The sequence below is a fragment of the Molothrus aeneus genome, chromosome 25 (assembly GCF_037042795.1).
Source record: "Molothrus aeneus isolate 106 chromosome 25, BPBGC_Maene_1.0, whole genome shotgun sequence".
In the NCBI taxonomy this organism is placed as follows: Eukaryota; Metazoa; Chordata; class Aves; order Passeriformes; family Icteridae; genus Molothrus; species Molothrus aeneus.
The window spans coordinates 5523751-5546098 of NC_089670.1; the positions used below are offsets into that span (position 1 = coordinate 5523751).

General features: G+C 49.4%; 1 protein-coding gene across 1 annotated transcript; it reads right to left on the minus strand.

Annotated features, from left to right (window-relative positions):
* Positions 1-250: 250 nt before the first annotated feature.
* Positions 251-20165, minus strand: CDR2L (cerebellar degeneration related protein 2 like). The gene is made up of 5 exons (XM_066565577.1): positions 19754-20165; positions 7201-7313; positions 5598-5746; positions 4539-4703; positions 251-3046 (listed from the first exon to the last, which is right to left on the minus strand). Exons 1-5 carry the CDS (start codon positions 19830-19832, stop codon positions 2161-2163), a joined length of 1392 nt encoding a protein of 463 aa, XP_066421674.1. The 5' UTR covers positions 19833-20165; the 3' UTR covers positions 251-2160.
* Positions 20166-22348: the final 2183 nt, after the last annotated feature.

Genomic DNA, 22348 nt, shown 5'->3' on the forward strand with positions numbered 1-22348 from the left:
ATCAGTGTTTCTCTGTATTGAGAGGAGAATAGAGCCTTTAAAAATATATTTAATGTTTTGTGCACTTAACTGTGATGCTGATCCACATGGGATTGTTTAAAAGAGAAAGTGAGGGTGATTCCTTTCCCACACCTTTGCAGCAACAGCTGACTGCAGGGTAAACCCTGTCTGCCTTAAACCAACACTGCTACAAGTGTCGAGTCAATAGGTGGTGAACACTCCCAGGAAATCAACAACGCTTCTCTTGCTGTTGTTGTTCATTTTTATTTATTTTATTTTATTAGACAACTGCTTTCCATTATAAATAAATAAGGCATGAAGGTTCTCCATACTGTTACAGAGCTGGTAGCCACAGCTGTGCGTGCAGCTCCTGATGCATCTGGGGCTGTGGGGCACCTGGAAATGCAGAGTGTGGAAGAGAAGAGCAGTTGGTGGTTTTGAGGAGGAGACCTCTGGAGCAGGGGTGGTTTGCTCATCACACTCCTGCCAACTTACCTCTATGGTACTCAGCTTAACAAAACAGGGTGGTTTTGGGGTGGTTTCTGTATTAATTCCACGGGGAGTGAAAGAAAGGTTGCTCCTTGTAGCATCAAAGCCCTGGATATAGGGGATTATTCTGTTTGAACAGTCCCCTGGATGTAGGGGATTATTCCATTTGAACAGTCTACCACTTCCAAAGCCACATTCACATTTGTTTCTCTCAATGTTGCAAAGATTCCAGCTGTTGACCCAAGATTTTGGGATGTAAGCTGGTGAAAAGAGAATCCAGATGTAGCTGATGATTGCTCCAGGTGGGTACAGAGTAGGTTGCTTACACTGAACTGCTGGGTTTTGTGGCTCAATGCTCAGGGTGTTGTCTAAGCTGGAATGAGATGCTGCTTCTCTGCCTAAAACGTGTCTGACTGTACAAGGTCATCATCTAGTTCATGGAAGCTGGAAATTGGTGATTCCTGAGACTGCAGTGGCCTTTTGGCTGTGTATTTGCATGTCTGTGGAAGCCAAAGTGAGGAGATTTCAGTGCTGGAAAGGGAACTGGAACATAAGAGGTGACAGTGTCTCAGCCAAGAAAGATTATTTTCAGCAGGAAGCTGGAATCTGTCCTTGTGGCGGGGGAGATGTTGGAGCAGGAGTGAGGGGTGATGTGTGATCTGTGCTACTGCCAGGGCCAGACTCCTGACCTGGGAGATGCTGCATCCCTTGGCTTGTGTGTAAGTCTCTAGGAGTCAGTTTTGAGCCCATGCAAGCTGTTTTTAAGGAATTTGCTATGATGAGACAATGAACTCTTGAAAAGCACAGCACAAAGAGCTGGTACCCAGACCGTGAGATGAAAGTGTGTCTCTGATATTGTAATAGCACTTCTTATCTCGCTGTGGGAAAGCCCTGGGCACTGAGTTCCTACCAGGCATGGTGCTTCACCTGGTCTGAAATACCAGGGCAGACTTAGAGCGAGTAAATCCCATATGCCTGCAAGGTCCGGAGAGTGTGGACTGAAACACTGAGCGACGCTGATGGAGATGGAACAATCAGTCTTATGTTTCTCTTCAAGTTTTTCCAGTTGCAATGAGCTTGCATTGTAAAGAGCTGAAAAACCTGACTGATTAGAGAATGGCTTAAATAGCAAGACCATGCTGCTCTTTGGGGAAGGCAGAGATAGAAGTCTCTTGGGTTCAAGCATAGGTTCTCAGCCATAAAACCTAACTGGAGGATTGGGCTGCTGTGCTGGGGCAGCCCCCAAAGTTCTGATGGCTTTTTGTTTTACTTTGAGGCGCTGTACCTCCAGCTGTGGCAGGATGCTGGAGGACATCCAGGCTTTTGCTTGCAGATAATTGGGCTGTAGGACAAGCTGAAAAAGGGTGGAGGGGGAGACTGGTTTCTTTTCTTTCATGGTGGGGTTTACATTGCTGTTGTGATGCCTGGCAGCAGCAGTAACTCATGCAGAGATCCGTCATGTGGTTTCTGAAATCCTCTAACTACAATGTACAATTGTCCCAATGGGTTGTCCAGAGCCTAAACTTAAAAAAGTGACTTGGGTCCCTGTGACATTCTCTCGCTTGCAGACCTCTCGAACCTTCAAAGCAGAGGGGCCACGTGGCGTTTCCTGGGGCTCAAGAGAAGACGTGGCCTTTGCAATTGCACATGGGAGCTGCGGAGAGCCAGGACTCATTTGCTGCTCTTGTTTTTCACCTTTGTGGCGTTGATGTCTGCTTTTGTTTTCTGGATGCGGGAGAAGATCTCCTTAAAAAGAGCCTTGTACTCAGGCTGGCTCTGCTCCAGCCGCTTGTCCACAGCCTCCACATGTTTGCTGATGGTCTTTTCCATGGTTTTCCTCTCTTCCAGCTCATGCCCCTCTCCTCGGAAGTCCCTGAAGGAGCTGTCGCGGGAGATGGGCCGGGAGGTCTGGACCCCCGTGTGGCGCACGCTGTCCTTGTGCTGCCGGCACTTGCTGAGCAGCTCCTCGTACTTCTCCAGCAGGGCGTGGTACTGCTCGTCCACCTCGCGCAGGATGGACATGCCCCGCTTGCGCACGTTGTTGGCGTGCAGGGTGTAATTGCCCTCGTGCCGGCTCACGGCGTCCTTGGTCACAATGGCGTTCAGGGCCGTGTCGCTGCAGCTCTTCCGCACCGGGTGGTTTGGGGAAGGGGTCATGGATGTCCCGTGGCTTTTCCCTCCTTCCTCCTCAGACAGGTCGATGTAATCTGCTTCTGGGGCATTGTTCAGTGGCTCAAGGAGAGCTTCGGACAGGTTGTCCTCTCTGCTGAGCAGGTACTTCTTGACTTGTTTCATCTGCTGCAGCTCCATGAGCTCTGCCTCCAGCTCCTTGATGCGCAGTTTGCAGTTCTCCATCTCGCACACCCGCTGCTCCAGGTCCGAGTACTCCTGGATAACCGAGGTGTACTCACGCTCCACCCTCTCCTTCCGCTGCTTCTCCTGGTTCACCTGGGATCTCAGTGAGTCCACCATGGCTTGGAGACGCTCATTCTCCCTCTCCAGTGGCTTCTGATTGAATTCTGTGGAAGAGCTGTGGACCTGGAACGCATCCTCATACCTGAAAGAGGAGAAAGATGCTTGAGAGAGTCAGACTAAGCAGTCTGACCCATGAGGGATTTGTGTTTTATTGTTATGTAAGTAGTTCTATTGATGTCCAAAAAGGACATGAGCTCATGGAGTGAGATGTGCCTTCTCCATGAGCCAGGAGATCACAAGGTGTGGACAAAGAGACAAATCTCTGTCCCACAGAACTTGCAGTTTTATTGGACAGCAGCAATAAAAGACAGGAGGGAAATGAGATCCTAAAATGTAAAAGACACATCTGGTTAACAGACAAGCCACCAGCACTGCAGTGAAGCAAGAATGAATATTCAAGTGCTACCAGTGTGAGCTGAAAGTAGGTGGCTTTGGGCTTTTTCCTGCTAGAGTCCATCAGCTGCTCTCTGCACCACAGAGTTCACCATCTACCCACTGCATATGGCAACAACCCCAGACCCACCCAGCCAAAACTCTAAAGCACATGTGCTGCTGCCTGTGCAGCCCTGTGTCTGGGAGGTGCTCTGGAGGGAGTGAGGGAAGATTTACATGGCAAAGCAAATAGAGATTTTTGATAGAAGTGCCCCTTCTTCATTGCCTGGGAAATGATAACAAGCAGTTCCCTCTTCCCTTCAGGAATTTGGGTTTTCCTCCTCAGTGAAGCACCCATGGCATCCTGTTTGTTTAGAACAGATTGGAAAAGTGCAAGCTCCATGGCTTCTCCTGGGAGCCATGGCTGTAGTGGGGGGTATTGAACAGATTTCAGGGCACTGAAGGGCAGCCTGACCTTCAGAACCAGCTGTGGAGCTGCAAGGGGACCCAAGGTCCTGTGGTAGCAGGGAGAGTGGGATTGGGGGACCGGGGGGAAAAGAACTACAGAGACATTAAGTGGATTTTGCTGGGGGTCACGTTATGGCCTGATTAACATCCCCATTGCTGCTGCAGTGAAAATGTCTTTGGTTCACATCCTCTGGCAGAGGATACTTTCAGTAACAAAGTTTATTGATTGCTTATCTATTTAAAGAACCCTCTTTTGTGGACAAAGCTGAGCAAGAAATCTCCTTGTGAGGTCAGTGAATTAACACAGTCCTGGGTTTTGAGGAGGATTAAGGCTGCAGTAGTGCTGAACATGTTTGTACAGCACTTGCAGTACATGGTGTATCTGCATGTGTTCCTAGGGAGTGCTGGAGTCATGCAGCACAAAATGCACCATCTCAACTGGTTTCAGTGAGTCGGAGGTGCTGGTGCTGTGCTGGAAAGGCAGCTGGAAAGGGAAAATGGGCTGTGCTGGTTTGAGAAGGGAAGTTTCACTGTGCTGAGATCATGAAGGCTGTGCCTTGCCAACACCTCCTTAGGCAGGTGGATTGGTGAGAGGAACATCCCCCCTTCAGCTCCAGCCATGGGTTTTAGGCTCTGATGCCCTACCTCTGTGTCTGAGGGGTTTTTGCTCACCCACCGCCTCCCCTGTTTGTGGGGAGCAATTTGGAGGTGTTGCCACAGCCAAGGCTCCGTACCTGGGGCTGGAGCACAGCTCCTTAAGGCAGGGGAAGGTGTGGATGGTTCGACGCCGCTCCCTCTTCTCCCTCCGGATGCGGAGCTGCTCCAAGCTCCGCATTTCCTCCACCTGCTTCTGCAGCTCCTCCACCTGGTTCTGCAGCCCCTCGATTGTTTCTGTCAAGCTGCAGAGAGAGAGGAGGGAGCACAGGTGAGAAATCGGATGCTACGGGTTCCTAAAAGGTGGTTTTTTCCTATAGAGAAATCCAGTCTAGGGAAGGTGCTTCCAGTTTCTAGCGTGTGCCCTGAGATCATGACAGCACTTATTTTTTGTTGGTCTTTCTCTGTGTGGTCACTCTTGAATGGGGTTAGTTATAAAAAAAGGGATAGGGGGATTGAATGGAGTCCTGTCATCAAATCAGTTGGCTGAGTCATCTCTGAGACATAAGCACTCTCCTGAAACATCTCTGCACTTAAAACAAGCATCTATTCCTTTTCTTTATCTTGTAGAGAAACATAGAGACTGGGCAGAGATTTGTTTCATTCTGTCTGCAGATAGTTTGTAAAACACTCTGCTCAGAAATTCCTCCTCCCCACAGTTGTTTGCAAATGATACTGCAAAGAACATGGCTTAGGCTGCTGTTTCTAGGGATGACCTTGATCATGGGCTTGTTTTAGGAAAGAAGTATTATTGATAAACTGGTGTTTCAGCATGGACTAGCCAGGGTTTCATGAGTTGCTGGATCTGTGCCTGGTGTTTCTTCAGGGCTGTGTGCTGGGGATCTCCCTGATAGGATTATGTGCCTTTTCTTCAAGGAAAAGCATCTGAGGAGAGGCTGCTGTGCCTCTCTCCAGGTAGCTTCAGACACTCTTTTACCCAGCCCTTATCCTAGGGATGTCTGTGCTGTGGCTGATCCCTGCTAACCAGCATTACTGCAACACACTTGTGTTCTAAACATCTGCAAAAATGGGCTGATACAAAAGAGAATGGCTCAGATAGCAATGAGAGGCTGCACTTTGGGGCAGGGGAAAGGTGAGCTGAAGGCTCTTGGATCTTGAAGATCCAGGGGAGGCCATACCACTGGATCTTCTGTTGGGAAGTCTTGCTTTCCAGCACGAGCTTCTGGTTTGCCAGCTCCAGGTCCCGTGCTGTCAGGTCCAGCTGCTCGTAGACTTTTGCGTGCTGTTCGTTCATCTGTCGCAGCATCTCCAGTTGCTTGGTCAGGTACTGCAGGGAAAAGTGAAGCATGAGCACTCCACATCCAAAATCCCGGGTTTTTCACAAGCAGAAATTCTTACAGCCTTTGCTTCCTCTGATAATGTGTTTTGTGGCTCTGCCTGGTTGAAGCCTCTTCCACAGATGAAATATTCACTGCCCTGACCACTGCAAATATTTTTGTGTCTAAAATATGATTGAACTTCCCCTGCCCTCTGTGAAGGGCACTAACCTCTATCTCTCTCTATTCAGCTGCTTTTTTATTCCCAGTACCAAAGAAAGTTGATATCCCTGGGACTGAAAGTTGACTGAAATTGGCCGGTTGGTTACTGGATCGCCTGACAGATCGATTGCAGAAGCTGTGATTCCTTGGGAATTCAGGCTAAAACTCTGAGTCTGTGAAATATGAGGAGACCTGTGGTTCTGTGGATTTGCACACCCTTTTCTGTAAGTCTGCTATTGCAAAATCTTACCCTTGGAAGACTAGAAGAGGGGCATCTTGTTAGAAGCATAAAATAGCTCTTTCTCCAAGAGCTGCAATCTAAACCCCCATTTCAAGCATCCTGTGGGATGGAGCACTCAGGTGCTCACTCTCATCTGGGGCCAGATTCCAGATCCTCTGGTGGATGTGCTTCTGATGGGCTGCTGGAGGGGGAATGACTACATCCATCCACTAGTTCACTCAAACATCAGCTGTCTGATCCCTGCAGCATCATGTGCTGCTCTTGTGAACTGGCAGACCTCCTCTGCCTTGTGTCCTTTTAAATCAGGTGGTGTCCAGTCCTTTTTAACTCACAGATCCCTAGAAGGTTTCCAGTGGATGAAAACCCTCCCAGGCACAGCAGGTTTAAGCCTCTAAGATCAGTTCTGTGAGCTCTTAGAAATACTGCCCTGACCCCACAGGATGCTTGAAATGGGGGTTTAGATTGCAGCTCTTGGAGAAAGAGCTATTTTATGCTTCTAACAAAGGGGGCTGTGTTATGGGGGTGCCGAGGGGCCAGCTGGGAACAAAAACGATTCTGAATCTCTGGGATCAAGGGAAAGCTGCAGCAGAGCAGAGAGAAGTGAGTGTGAAGGCTGACGGATGTGCAGGGGAAGGCCAAACGTAACCCAGATGCAGCCTGATGCCAAAATCTGGTGCCAAAATCTGGTGTGCACATCTGGGCAGAGAATGAGGATGTGAGAAAAGGAAAAATGCCAGTTAATAGGGGAATGAGACCCTCTCCAGGGCTGAGATGAGCTTTAATCTATCAACAGGCATTAAAACTCAAACAGACTTTAATCCATCCTGCTTCAGGCACTTACAGAAGATACTTCAATTTCCATGCCCCACAGCACATCCCTGCCTTTCTGCTGGCATCTGAGCTGCTGGCACTGGTGGAAGTGCCCCTTTCCCACCTTTGCCCTTAGGTGACAGTGGTGGCCAAGCAGCCCCTGTCCCCACCCCATCCCGACTGTGTCCCTACCTCAATCTCCTGCACTTGCTCCTCGTTGGTGGCATACATCTGCTGCAGGGAGTCCTCCAGCTCTTTGTTTCGCTCCAGCAGTGTCTTCCCCAGCTCTGCAGCCAAGTGTAAGTCTGAAAAGCAGAGGGACAAAGCTGCTGCAGTTCCCACAGCTCCATGGCTGGGTGTGGTGGGATCTCCCCCCACCCCAAAAAATGACCCCACATCAAGCACAGCAGCACATTTTTCATTACACTGGTTTTACTGGCACGTTTTGACCTGGCTATATGCTCATAGAACATACAGGATCTGGCCTCTTGTCTTGCTGGGCTGCAGGAGCAAGGGGAGGCCAAGCTCAAGGACTCTGCAGCTCCCCATGCAATGACAATTTAGTGCTTTGCTGGCTGCAAAACCTTCCCACACTCCCTGCACACTGCTGTAACCGGGATCAGCCCAGGATCTGGGCTGTGGCAGGTGCTCAGCACCTTCATCCCCTATCACTGGGGAGGGCTCAGCACCTGTCAGAATGGAGCAAAGGGTTGGTAAAGCCCTGCAGGGCCTTGGGGATGCTCTATAAATTACATTATTATTTCTAACGAAGGGAGTGCCTTGCCTTCCCTGTCAGCCTCCATCCATCAGCCTCTAATAGACTGACAGGAGTAATAAAACCCTGTGTGGCCCGAGGGGGCTGGAGGCACCTCCCAGATGTGCTGCCCTGGCAGCACTGCAGTGGCTGAATCCAAGGCTCTTTCCTTGGGGCAGCTCCAGGGAAAGGGCAAGCTACTTTGTGTTCACTCTCTGCCACCTCTAAACGCCCTTAGGAAGCTACTGAAAAAGTTGGACATCAGGAGAAATGCAGGGAAAAGTAGATGTTGACAGTGTGGTCAGTTGAAAATGCTGGTTTTGCTGCTGGAAAAAGAAAAAGCCTCCAGGCCCTGTGAATCCTGTGTTGGCCAAAGTTTGAGCACACAGGTGATGCTGTTTGTGAGGCTGGGACAGCACAGCTGGCTCTGAGAAGGTCCCTTTGCTTTCACAGGAATTTGTTGTCTTCTTAAAACCTGACTATGAGCAGGGAGGGTTTCATTTTTCTTGGTGCTTCTAGATGTAACAGCTCTTAGGATGGCAGAGTGAAAATCTGACCTTAATCCTTCCAAAAGGTAAGGAAACAGGTCCTGGTGTGCATTATTGCTCTTTCTTTCTTTGGTGTGGTTATCATACAGCTGTAGGTAATTAAGGAGTGACAGTCCTGCAGGGTGTGAGGGGACATGGGTCTCCTGCCCTGGCATTTTCTCAGCCTGTTGTAATGCTTCCCTCTAGTCTGCATCTTGATGTGTTCTGAAAAGGCTTTTCCAGGGCTGAGAGTAGCTATCATTTTCTTCAGTGGTTCATTTGGCCTTGCAGTTGATTGGAAAAGAGGGATATTTGGTCACTAAGACAAGAATAAGGGGAACCAGGACTCCTGGGATATATTCTGAGCCTGGGAAAGCCCTGAACTCTCATACATCACAAAATGAAGCTCATGCTGACCTTGGACACGAGTGCTTGCCAGGGGGTGAGCTACAGTGCTGTCAGTGCCTGGGATGGAGCTTTCCTGATGGATGCTGCTGTGCTGTGAGATGTGCTGATATGTTACCAGTTTGTGTGTTGCCTGTGTTTTTTTCTGCTGGTTCCCCAGATGTGGTGCTGCCAACAGCTGCTCAGTATGTCCTCGAATCTCCCCTTTCCATGGGAATGTGCTCTCCAGCTGTGCCCTGCATTGCAGGGTGTTATTATTAAAAGGGCTGTGACCTTTTTAATTATAATCCTCTTCATTGCACAGTGACCCAGTCTGAGGGCTGCAGTTGCAGCTCTCCCTGCAATCAAGTTATTGGCACGTTTCCCCATGGACAGAACTCCTCCACCTATTTGGTTTTTTCCAAGCACCAAATTTCCCTAGTTTATAAAGTGCCCTAGGGAGACCTGAGTGTTTGCTACACCAGCTGGGGCTGGGGGAACAGCCAGATGCCAGCAGAGATGAAGGATAATTTGTGCCTTTAAGCTGCTTGGGGCTGTGTTTAATGTCAGCACCACCTTGCCAGAGCCAGTGTTGTTCCTGGAGAGTGGCACCTTGGAAATCACATCCCTGGCAGCAATCAGGGCCCCGATGTGAAGGTGTGGAGTGAGAGGGCTCCATGCTGTGCTCCAGGTAATGAGTCAAGTGTGTCCCCGTCCCTGTGGATTACACCAGTGCTCTCCCACCATATGGCATCCAATTTAATCAGCTGGAGTTGAGTTAAGTGGATTAGGCAGTGCAAGATCCTGCATTGTAATTTAAAGGGCTCTGTCAGCAATAATTTAATGGGGGAAATGGGCAGCGTTTGGGGATGAATGGGAAAGAGGAAAGAACGGGGCTCAGCTCTGAGGAGGAAATTGAGTCTTCATTTCCATTTTGAGCATAAGGGCCTGGGAGACTCCAGGCTTGAAGGACATGGGGGAATTGGTTCTTTTAGTGTCTTTTAACTGCCTCAGCCATTGTCACACACACTCCCTCACTCTCTGCCTGCCAGCCAAAGCATCCTTGGTAATCCTGTCTCATCCATCCCCTTGTGCCTGAGTCCTCTTCCCCACCTGTTGGTCCCCCCAGCTTATGGGGCTGAAGGGAGGGGGGGATGCTGTGGAAGTGCTTTAATGTCGTCTTCAGACCAGATCCCTCTTGATCTTTGTACTAATTGTGGCTCTCCATGGGCTGAGGGAGCACACAGCTCCTCTCCACAGAGACCTTGGAAACCCGAGGCTGAATGTGAAATTTCACCAAGTTGTTTGAGGGAGAAAAAGAACTGTTTAGGAATTCAGGAATCCTTTCTACATAGTACTATGGTTTTCCCCCCAATTTTTTGTATTCCTCTTTGCTTCTCCACTGTCAGATCAGCCAGCCAGTGCTGAAGGACTTGCCCTAATTTAGCAGATATGCTGATGACTCCCTTCCCCCTCACCTCTGGATGCAGGAGGAGAAATGAAGTGCTATGTGTCTACTCAATGTGCCCAATCCCTCCACATCCTGCCTGTATTGAAGGTGCCACTGTGAAATAGCCAATGTTCAACTTCAAAAATGGAGTCCTGATGCTTCCAAATCCTATCAGGAGAGAAATATGGATGCAAAGTGTCCTGGGCAGCAACAGCCTGGTGCCCTCTGGCTCCCTGTACTGCAAGCACTGATGTGACCCTTCTAATTAACACCAGCCAAGGAGACATGCCGTGTCCCCAAACAAAGGGCTGTGCCTGTGGAGCAGGGGAGGGAGGAATGGAGGCTTCATTTCTCTGAAAGCTTCCATGGGAAAGGCCTCTGAGCAAGGAGGGTGGGGATGGGAAGAAAGACCATATGGTGGGAAGGGAGTAGGAGCTGAATCCAAGCAGAGGAGCAGGGCTGGGCAGAACATCAAGGAGGCACCATCCTGGAGCTGCAGAGATCGGCAGTAGCAGCCCAGCAATAATTCTGCTACCTCTGTGCCACTGAGGAAACTTGAAAAACCCCATCTGATCCAAAAGCTGTCACCTTTGATGGAAGGAGGCTGAGGGACAAAATGCAGGCTATTCCCTCGTGGCAGCATCCTGTGGCAGTGCTGGCACAAGCATGTTCCCTGCATGGGGTTGTGGCAGAGCTGGATGCTTCCCCAGCCTTGCAATGAGGCTCAAAGAGGATTTGGAGCTGTTTCTGCCTTCCCAGTGCTGGCCTGCATCTGTTTGAGCAGAGCACTCTGCCACAGCCCTCAGGAGGGGTTTCTTCCCCCCAACATCTCCTGGTTGTGACTTTAGGAGAGCATAAGCCTGGTGCTGGCAGGTTTTGGCTGCTTTTGGCTCGATGATGATCTGGTAGCTGTTCAGATGCTCCTCATAAATGCAGCTTTCTGGAGGAAGACACCATCTGGTGCAGCTGCTTTGGACTTTCCCCTGTCATCTGTCTTGCAGTGAGGGATTCTCATGTTTAGGCTGTGAGAGAACATACTGGGGATTCTGCACTTGGCTCCTCACCTCTCATAAACCAGCCCTCTCCCTGTCCTGAAAAGCCAGCAGCTTGCAGGGGACACAGAAGTCCTTTGCTGTGTGGTGCAGATGAGCAAGGGTTTATGGATTTGCAGGTCCTTTTCAGCTGAACATGTATAAAGGAATTACTTGTGGCCCCTTCCTAAATGTGGGGCTGTGGAAAGGGCTGCTCCTGTCCCGTGCTGCACATGGTGAATGCATCTGCTGAAGAGCAGGGAGGAGGGTGGGGAGGTCTCTGGAGGAAGCTCAGGGTGCTTATGAGTTGATGGATGGGGTACATTGAGAGTTAAGAACTGATGTTTAATGCTGTTGACGTTTAATTTAATGGCATTTGCTGTCTGCTCCATTACACATGGGTACTTAAAGTCAAGGGTGGGTGCAATTATTCCTTTCAAAGTCTAAATGAATGATGCTATTCTGGTTTACCCTGGGATAGGATATACTTGCTACTCATTTATTTTCCTTCATAGTTGCGAGGCATTGTGCTGTCTGGGTATATTACAGTGAAGATCAGCTTTTGTATATCACTTACTGCTGCTCCATGGCAGGTGATGGAAGCAATCTCTGTACTTGGCCTGTATAAGGCATTGCAATGGAACTTGCTGGGGTGCAGGGAAGCAAATGCCATCTGGCAGCACCTCAAACACAACCTGAAAAAGCCTTTCCAATATGCCCGTTCTACAAAGATAGTGTTTCCCAAGGCCAGCCAGAGCTTCCAGAGAGTCACCAGTGTTACTGCTGAGACGTGGGTTCCCCATTGCTTTTACACTGGTGTAACTCAGACATTGCTGCTCAGTTCAGCTCTGCACTTGGTGTTTTGTGTGTTTTTGGGGAGGATCTGCTATTTTGGTGTAGTGGGGTGTTCCACAAGGGCAGGGCTTGCTTTGTAAAACAGCCCCAATTAAGCAGGTGGGGAAAAGCCTCTGTTAGGGCTGGGTGAGGGCAAACAGGGTGCCTAAGCCCCTGGCAGCACAGCCGTCTCCTCCTCTTCCTTCTCCTCCTTTCAAACTGTGGCTGTTGCTGGGCTGAGCTGATGTTGATCACACTGGCATTTTTGTTACTCTAATGAGATTTGCTGGATTTCCTGCTTGGGATTTTTTTTTTGTTTTTTCCTTTTCTTTCTCTTGTGTAATCTGTTATGTGCTCCTGTGCTGCCTTTGGTGTGCAAGTGTCCCTGGTTGGGGTGGGGGGGGGCTCAGGTGGTGGCAGAGGGGTGTTTGGCAGGGGGTCAAGGCAAGCCCTGTGCACTGAGAACAGCTCCTTCCATGGTATCTTGAGCCCCCTGGGCAAAAGTGGCATCACCAAGGAGTGGAAATCCCTGACAAGGGGCTCAGGGACACACTCCCTGTACTGTGCTCTGCTGCAGAGAAGTCCTCCAGCCCTCTTAGCCCCTGCTGCTCCCTTCCTCGCCTTCCATATTTTTCAGTTCTATTCAATATTTCCTCTATCAGCTCTCCTTTATTCTTCTCAGATGCTCACCAGACGTTTTACATTTAATTTATGCCTTTTCTTTCTTCCCTCTTATCATCCTGCACTCCGAATTTTCCTCTGTATATTAATATTTGAGACCCAGGATGGTCACCTCAACTTATGAGCTGTGTCTCTACAAACACACACAGAGCAGTCCCATCCCTGTGCCCACAGCAACTGCTGTGCCTTTTGCCAAGTTGTTAGAGCATGAGAACACAGGGGATGTTATTAGACCATGGCTGAGGCTCCATCTGCATCTTTTCCTGCCATTCTCTTATCTAAACAGCCTCAGTGCCTGTGTTTGCCTTATAGGCTAAAATGGCTTGAAAGTGCTTGGTGACTGGTGGCTCCGAGGCTCTGATAGTGCACCTGGATCAGAATGTCCTAAATAAATATATACAAGTGGGGCTATTGAAGAGAATGAGTAAAGAAAGAGGAGGGAGAAAGGGAGCCAGAGCTTTCCTGCATGTTCTCCTCCCCCGGGCAGCAAATCTCCAACTAATTAATTATGTTGGGCTGCAGAAAACCGTGAATAAAGGCTTCCAGTCTTTTAAAGCTAAAGACACAGGCATGTGGATGGCTGCCATGTGGCAGAACTCCTCTTCCCCTGTGTGTTTTGGGGGCAGGAGGTTGTAAGTGACCCAGGATGGACAAGGAGGATGAGCACCAGGGTGCTCAGCACAGTGCTGTGCACATGCAGAGCCCCGAGCAAAGGCGCCCTGCGAAGGACAGATCACCGTGCTCACGTGGCAGGAGATGGTGCCCACAGCACTGGGCTGCCACAACTGTGTCAGTTCTCCTGTCCTGCCCTTCTCCTGCCCTGCTCCTGAATATATTCCCCTACTCGGAGCCATTCCCAGCCAACTCAGATGCCCTTGCTCCCCTCTTGCTAGGGGGAAGCAGGTGATTCTGAGTGATTTGGACACTCAGGGCACAGGGAGCAACCCTTCTAGCACAACTGTCACTTTGCAGCTGTAGCAGCCCCCAGGACCCCTGCCAGCACTGCCACTGCTGGTTACTTCTGTCTGCTACCTCTTATGTCCAGAGGCATTTAGGTATAGAGACCTTTCTTCCATGTGTTACAGCTTAATGCAGAAACAGCCTGACCCTCTGCAGCAACGCAAAAAACCTGCCCACCTCTTCTCCATCAGCCTTTTTTCTTGACTTAGAAGAAAGTGTATCATCTTGCAGGGTGCTGCCCCACTTCTGCTCCCTTCCCATCTGCTGTGGGGAGTTTAGGAAGTCCTGTTCCTCCAGGTGCTCAACTCACAGCCCAGCTGTCTTGTGCCTGGATATTGGCACAGGCTGGAGATGCTGCCCGTGTGGGAAGAGATCCTGACCTCAGATGAGTGATCAGTGCTGTTTGTGCAGCTGCACAGCAAGAGCACAGGGCTGTAACCTTCCAGTCTGAGTTTGCAGGGAAAGGGAGTGATGAAATACTTGATGTACTCTCAAAATGATGTTATGTCCACCACTACTCCTGAGCAGGATGCAGAGCAATACTTCTTTTGGGAGCCCAACACCAAAACCAGTGTCCCTGACACAGTTCTGCTTCAAAGACTGATGCTTGTGGGCTGTGCTGTGCTGCTCCTTGCTCTGCCTTCTCCTGCAGGTACCAGTGCTTGGCCACCACCTCCCAGTTCAGGTGCCTTCCCAGGACTTAATACTTTCTTGTGGACCAAGAAAACTTGGAGGATGGCATAATCACATCTTGCTCCAACTGCTGGTGCTGCAGCTGTATATTTGGAAGAGGCCAAGAAGCATGGACCTGGATATTACACACTTGAAGGTCTGAATCCTTCAGAGAGGAGGCAGATTAACTGAGCAGGGCCAGAGCAGCTGCATAGACTACAGTGACTTCCCAGAAAGCTGCAGAGGAACGGTCTGTTTTAGCCATTAGAACTGTCACTTTTTGGAGAGATGGTTTATAACTGTTAAATACACATGGAAAAAAACCAAAAAACAAACTAACATAAAATCCCTTTGAAATGCCCAGCTGTGCAAAAAGCAGCAGTTGTGTAACATCTGGTCTCCTTCCTTTGGGCTATTTTGTATTGGAAATATTTTCCTAAATTCTTGGTCCACATATCACATAGTGTTTTTGGACAGATTAAGTAGAAGCTTTGGAAACCCTGAAGGTGTGTTTAGTGCAAGCACACAGATCTGTTGGAGTGAGATGAGGTGGGAATTTAGCACTGTGCTGCTCTGGGAAACCCTTCTGGGAGAGGAGACAGAGTGTGAGTGTGGGAGTGAGCGGGCAGTGCGTTATCCTGAGTGCTGGCACTGCTTTTAGCAGGAGCAGGATGGGACCCTGGTGCTGTCACTGCTCTGAGTAGTTCCTGCCTGTCACACTGAGTCAGTGCACCCACCCTGTCACCAGCCAGCACTGGCTGGTACAGGAGCAAAGAGAGAGGATTGGAAAACGCTGGGGTGTGGGGACAGCTCCATGTGCACGGCGTTAGTGGCCGGTGCCTTGGCTCCCAGTCCCTCAGGCTCAGAGCCACTGGGGGAAAACGTCCTTCAGGATTCAGACCATAAATCCTCTGTGCATGGCCCTGCCAAGGAGAATTGCCACTGTTAGCTGATTGTTTCAGGATGGGAAATATGGAAAACTCTGATCTTTTGTTTGTTTGTTTGGGTTTTTTGGTTGTTGTTTTGTTTTTGTGGCATTTTTTCAGGTTTTTTTTGGTTTTGTTTTGGTGGTGTTTTTTGGGGTTTTTTTTGTTTCCCCTTTCCCTTTCCAGCGGTTCCTTTAATTCTGCTCCCTCCCACAGCTGGAACTATGTGCCTGGGCTCAGCAGATGTGGAGAGGAGCTTCTGGTCTCTCACTGAAAGTTGCTGTGTGTGGGGCTTTCTTGTACCCCTTTTTGGCTTTCTTGTGCCATTTTTGCTTGCTGCCTTCAAGTAACAGGGGAATTTTCGCTCTAGGAAAATACATCTATATATATTCTTCACCCCCCCCCCCCCATATTTGGAGTCTCTCATCACTTCTTTAGACTAACCTGTCATCTTATTTCCATGTCTCCTGTGACTTTTCTAGTCCCTCTTGTCATTCCTAAGCAGCTCAGCAATTAGTCACTGAAAACTTTCCACTTCCATAAGCTACCTGCTGTACTGTACTGCTAAATAAATAAGTGGCTCAGCTACTGCAGGCAAAGCTCTGTCCTTCTGGCTTGCCTCTGGGGAGGGAGGGAGGGAGGGTAGATAACTGCTGTGCGCCTGGAGGACAGGCACACAAGGTGTATGCCTCGTTCCTGGACTGCCGGGATAACTGCCTCCTGAGGGGTAGAATATGAGTTTCACCAGCTCACCTATGCAGTGAATGCTTTGGGCAAGCTGATAACGGATTGCAGTGCTCTGGAGCACCTGGGTGGTGCAGGTATGGGTGCCAGCATGGGCTTAGCCCAATGCCAGGATCTGGTCACTGGAACACTGGTGACCCTGCGTCTTTACACGGATGAGTTGGGAGTGGTGCAAACTCAGCACCTTGTGTCATTTTCCTTCTTAGTACTCAATCAACCAGATGCTTGGCAAGAGGAGGAGGAATTAAAAAAGATCCTTAATCTGGAGACCTTTAGAAGTTACAGCTGTCATGTCCTAAGCCTGCATTGCAGATGGTTTGGCCCAAAGGTTTCTGTGGCTGCCCTGGAGGACAACTGGTCTCGCCATGGCAATGAGGTGATGTGCTGGTTCTTGCACTCCCTCTGGTCCTGCTGCCTATCTCAGGGCAGTGAGAGGCTGTTTATTGACATGGAAGGAATCATCCCACACTTATAGAATCCTAGTATATGCTGAGTTGGAAGGGACCCATCAGGATTATCAGATCCAACTCCTGGCCCCATGCAGGACACTCAAGAAACCCCCATGTGCCTTAGGCTATGGTCAGGGATCAGAAGGGTGTCTTTCAGAGGCCACCTCTTGGGTTGCCCTCTGCTCTGAGACCTGACTGCTGGCAGGGGGATAGGGAGGCTGGGAAGATCAGGGAATGCAGAGGCATGACTGCAAGGAGGATTCATCTTGTGAGATTGCTGCAGTGAGATGAAGGCTGGAAGTGGCTGGCAGAGCTGCTGGCTCTGTTTGGATCCAGATGCAATTGAGTTGGCACACAGCCCTCCCAAACACAAATGCTCCTGATGAACAGGAAAGGTGCCCCCACTTATCTGCAGCTCAGACTCTCTAATTTTAGCTCATTCATTCTCTTGGGGTCTGGCTCAAGTAGGCCCTGTGCACAGGATGTGATGCAACTGTAGCCACATCATCAGTTCACAATGACTGGAAAAAGGTTCACCAGAATTTTATCCTGGTTTTAACACTTAGAGGCACAGATTCCCCCAGCCCACGGAAGGTGGCTGGACCAAAGCAGCACTGATATCTCTTCATGCTTACAAAGCAATAAGCTAAGTCATGGTAAGAGGGAATTGCAGCTCCATTTTTACCACTTTTCTCAAATCGGAAAGCCTTCCCAGAGGGAACATCATTGCAAACGAAACCTCACAGGACACCACTGCTGTTACCATGTCATTGCTGAGGGTCCTGGCTGGGACTTGAGTCTCTGCTTCTGTGTGCTAAGGCATCTTGGCACAATGCCTTGAGCCACAGAGTGTTACAGTGTGCAGGAAACAGGTAAAGGTATCTGAAAGGCACTGGCTTAATCTGAACAAGGCTGGAAGGGCCCTGAGGCTGGGACCAGATCTTGCTGCTTCTAAATCATGTGGTAGATGCACCCTGTTGCTGTGGATACTTCAGGGGAAAGAAAGAGTGATTGGGATTTATTATTTTGAAAAAAAATAGTTACTTTGGCAAGGTGGAGCTCATGGAGGATGACAAAGAAAGTAACAGGTGCTTGGTGTGGAGCTGGAGGCATGATTTCCACTCTGGTGCTAAAATGGTTAATTAACATAATCATCACAGAGCTCCCAGTTAAGCCATCTGTTGCTTAGCAAACAGTTTTGGATGTAAATGTAATAAATATTTGATGATGCTGTGAAATGATGATAAAGGCCCAGCAACCAACTGGTTCATGGAAGAACCTTCTCTGCTCTCCTAGCTTGGATTGTTTCTTGTTTCTCCCACCCCTTGCTCCTAAGGAATGGTCTTTAAGCCTCTGCTTTTCTCCTCTGCCCTCTTGGTGCTGCTGCCAGGCGTGGGTTTCTGTGCGACCCTGGGCTCTTGGCATGCCAATCCTCTTAGTAATGCCTCTAATCGTGCCACGCTGGATGTCTCGTGCTGCACATCCACCCCCCATTCCCAAACCAACAGCTCCACGGCTGTGCCGCCACCAAAGACCTCTGGGTGTCATGCAAAGGCACAGTGTATGTGGACAAAGTCCAGCACTGTCCTTTGTGATGCTTTGTGCACCGTGCAAATTAATTATGGTTGTAATTACCCCACAGGACCTTTCCATTTGGCTGATTCCAGTTACAGCCTTCCAGCACCTCTCCTTGAGTTTGTGCAAACCTGTGCAGCCCCTATTCATATACAGGAGGCTGCAAACCCACAGCTGGGCTTTGTTTTGGGTGTGTGTTTTCCTCCAGTCCTGTATGTGCTCAAAAGTGGAGCCTGTACCCAGTCTCAATCCATCATCTGGAGACAGTCATTCTGTTTTTAGGCTGCTGGGACAGAGCTGGGAACCTGGCCTGCAGTGGGAAGGTGCTCTCTTATTGTTGTGAGCCAGTTGTACAGTGCCAGTGCTGACTCATGAACCTGACACCAGGGACAATGTTAGGCTAAAAATCAATTGGTCCTACGTTGTTCAACACTCCCTGTATTCATCCCTAGTTCTGCTGTTCCTCAGCCTACATCCCACCCCTGGACCAGTGCCCAGGCCCCTTGTGAGCCATGGGAAGACGTCACCCAGAAATGTGAATTTCTGAGCATTCAAAGGCTGCACTGTTTATCCAGCTGATAGCTTCATCTCTGTGCTCTTGGCTTTGTTGGAGTGTTGTGTTTCAAAGAACAGGGCCCAGTATCGTATCCCACTACTTCCTGTTAATTGAGAAATTGGGATTAAAGCCCAGCTGTGACAACCCCTGGGGGCTGGTTATCATTCCTTGCTGGGCCCCTGTCCTGCAGCTGAAGTTGTATAAACTTCAAATCATGACATAATGTACTGGAGCGATGATGAGCTGAGGCACTGCAGCTGGACTGCACATCCCTGCTGACAGTCAGCTGGGAAAAGCAAATATAAAACTGTACCTATAGTACAACATGCCAGAGGGGAACTGTGTTCAGGTAGGAATGATTTTTTGCTATGCATTGCCAAATCAGTGCCGTTCATTCCTGGGCCACTGGCCTGAAATGGGACTTCTTCCAGTTATTTACTTACTGCATGTTGACTCAAAATATTAAGATAAGAAAAATATAATAAAAAAAAGCCCCAAATACTCACAGGCACCAACTGTCCAGTCTTAGAATAAACATTCAATTGAACTAGGTACAGTTACTTCAAAGCAAACTAGAGAAGTGATCATTTATCTTCTAACAAGGCTTCTTTTGCCATTCGAAACTTGGCCTTGATTTTTTTCTTCTCCTCCCATATTTCTCCTGATATTATGGCTGATTGGAAAAATCTCCAGAAGTAATTAGGTGACTAAGAAGCTGAAGATCCCTTTGGATTTGGGCTGGGACAGCAAAGCTTTTGAGACAGACTTTCAGCATCCTTAGCAATACATTATTTCCTTTATATTAATTTCTAACTAATTTGCCTGATAACTCTACCTTGGACTACTCTGAAATAAAAGCAGTGTCATAACTACCTCTGTTTGATTATGCCTGCAGCAAGTCTTTTCGGGAACCAGCTACCTTGAAGATGTAACACAACAAATTATTCACTGCCCTAGTGCTTAGGACAGCTCTGGGCTCCTGCCTCTATCCATCGGCTTTAAACTTTCCTCGGCCAGGACAGCGGTTTGGAGCAGCAGAGCCGAGATTTGCCACTGCAGGATGAGGCGCTGGCTATGCCAACCAAATAGCAGTCCAGAGAGAAGGTATCCCACCCTCTCGTCCCCGGGGTTCGCCCGTTTTTTTGCCGGCGCATCCCCTGGCCCACCATCCCTGGCAGCTTGTGGCGTGCCCCCATCCTTACCCTGCTCCAGGTCCTGCTGGTCGTACCAGGGCTCCTCTTCCTCGCTCTGAAACTCCTCCATCCTGTCGGCGCTCAGCATTTAGCACCAGCGGCCCGGGGAGACGCGCAGCATCCGCTGAAGGGGGGCCCAGCGCCTCCGGACCGCGGAGCGGGATGGATGCGGGGATACGGGCGGGGATGCGGGCGGGGATGCGGCCTCGGTGCCCCGGCCGGGCCGGGAAGGAGGAGGTGGCACGACGTGGCAGCCGGTGCCTGGCCGCTGCCCCTGCTCTGCGTGCCCGGGGGGGCGGCTTCCTCCTGCCTCCCAGGCCGGGGGGGGCTCCGGAGGAGGGGATGCAGCGGGGACGTGGCGGCCGGGCCGGGGGGGCACGGCTTGCACAGGGCTGGGGGATGCACAAAGGAAGGAAGAGGGCCCGGCGCAGCCAGGCAGATCCTCGCTCCGCAGCTCGGTGGGGACCTCTAGCATGGAAATGCTGCAAAGAAAACCGGCGAGAGGGAAGGGGGAGGCGAGGCGAGACCGGCCTCCTTCTCCTCCTTCTTCTCCGCCTCCGCCTCCTCCCCTCCGCCCAGCCCTGCCGCGGACCCGGGGCGGGTGCGGGGCTGCGGGGAGCGGAGCGTGGGGTGCCAGGGTGGGGCTCACCCGGGCTGCGAGGAGCGGGAGCTGTCCCGCAGTGCCCCTGCTCTGTCCATCCCGGCTTGTCCTTGGAATGCCGTGTCCCGGCCTCGCCACGGGCTTCACGGTTACTTGGGGCAGTTACGGCGACCACTCACTGGGGCTTTCAGTGCCTTCTCTGCCTTGCTGGGTTTGTGTGGGTTGCTCTTCAAGAAGATCATCCACTCTCCCTTAGCTAGGGCTGAAAAAGGGGATACCCCATACAAACAGCCCCACAGCATTTCCTCAGTGTGGTGTCTTCCTCCAACCCTGTGTTATTTTGCACTCTGATGGGAAATCAGTGCCTCTGATGCAGGTCCCTCTTTCATTTTTCGTATCTTTGTGAAGGATGGAATGAACTTAAAATTTAGGGAAATCGGGACGTATAGAGTTCTGAAGAGGAAATGTATCTGTTACATATAAGTAAATTCAGAAAATATATTGGATTGTGGTGCTTGCTTTCCACCTTAATGGAATAAGGGTTAGACATGGTGGTCATTCTCCTAGCTGGAGTTTGGCATAAGGGAATTTATTTGTGCTTGTCAGCCCTGGAATCTATCAGAGATTCTAAGATCCAAATCAACTTCTGTGACAGTAACAGTGTGTTTAGATAATGTTTTTTTTTTCTGTTGGTGGTGGGTTTTTTTGGTGTTTTTTGGTTTTGTGGGGTTTTTTTGTTTGTTTGTTTGGTTCTTTCTTTCTTTATTTTTTTGTTTCCTTCTGCGTGATGGAAATCCACAGATTTAAATTTGATGGCATTGCCTTGCAGTGGTGCCTACAGAAAAGGCAATATAAAGTGTCTAGGCAAGAGCAGCAGACTGTGCATCCAGAAAAGATTGGATTTGTGTCAGAAAACTCTATCCAATCCAGCAGTGACAGGCAGCTGGGTGCCCCTGGATGATTAAAGCAAGGGCTAGTACTCAGCTCTTGTGTACAGCAGCAGAGGAGGGGGATAAAGATGGGAATAAGAGAGGAATTATAGACTATTCCTCTCTTCTTTTCTCCTCATAGACCTCTGCATCACATATACACATTCTGAAAATTTAGGGGCTGCTTGGAAAGGCATCTGCTTTAATACAGTCACAGACCAGAATGAAGGAGTCTCTTTAACCTGGCATTTATAACTCAGAAAACATAACCAGGCACTTGTGGTGTGTCTGGGAGAAAGCCATCTCTAGGTCTTATATCTTTTTCTAAGCAATTTCAATACAGAAATGGGAAAATCTTAACTTTGTCATGCCTGTTGAAGAGTCGTGTGGACAATGCCCTTAATGACATACTTCAACTTTTGGTCAGACCTGAAGTGGTCAGGCAGTTGGACTAGAGTTCTTCTATTATTTGTGAGAAATAATTGCTTTTGAAAAGTATTCTGTTCATAACAGAATTCTTATAAGGTATCTTATGATAAATTCTTATAATTTATCTGTATATTGTAGCCATATTGAGTACTAGGATGCAAAGCCCCAGGCTGTTTGGCAGCAAAAGCCAGATTACACGATTTTGTGAAAATATTTTTTCCTGTAGGTTTTACCAGAATGTCTCAGATCTGATATGTCACTCGGTCGAATCAAACATCACTCCTGTGCAGGTTATATGCCAAAAAAAAAAGAGAATTCCCACAGTCTGCCCCAGCTGGAGAGTCAGCACACTGCTTTCTTTGCAGAACGATTGGAATTACCTCACTTTTTTCTGAAGACAGGTTTGTAGAGTTGAGCATGTGAAATGTAACTTAGGGACACCAAAAAGACCTGCTTGCAGTTCACAGAGCTGCTCAGAGCAGAAAACCACGACGATGGCTTCAAAGGCAACACTGAATGCCCTCAAACAGCGGCTTTGAGGTGTTCAGTGAGTGCCAAATCCTGAATTCCCAGCACCCAGGGTTATAAAACATCCTCTCCTCGTGTGTGGGTGGAATTTCATTAGGGTTAATGGGCCACCGAATG

Bases quoted from the DNA above. Each gene is read 5' to 3' on its own strand.
- CDR2L (XM_066565577.1), bottom strand. From the start codon at position 19,832: ATGCTGAGCGCCGACAGGATGGAGGAGTTTCAGAGCGAGGAAGAGGAG. The intron at 5,747-7,200 runs GTAGGGACACAG...TTTTCCCTGCAG, and splicing joins AGCAAGTGCAGGAGATTGAG to TACCTGACCAAGCAACTGGA. The intron at 3,047-4,538 runs GTACGGAGCCTT...CTCCTCTTTCAG, and splicing joins GAGCTGTGCTCCAGCCCCAG to GTATGAGGATGCGTTCCAGG.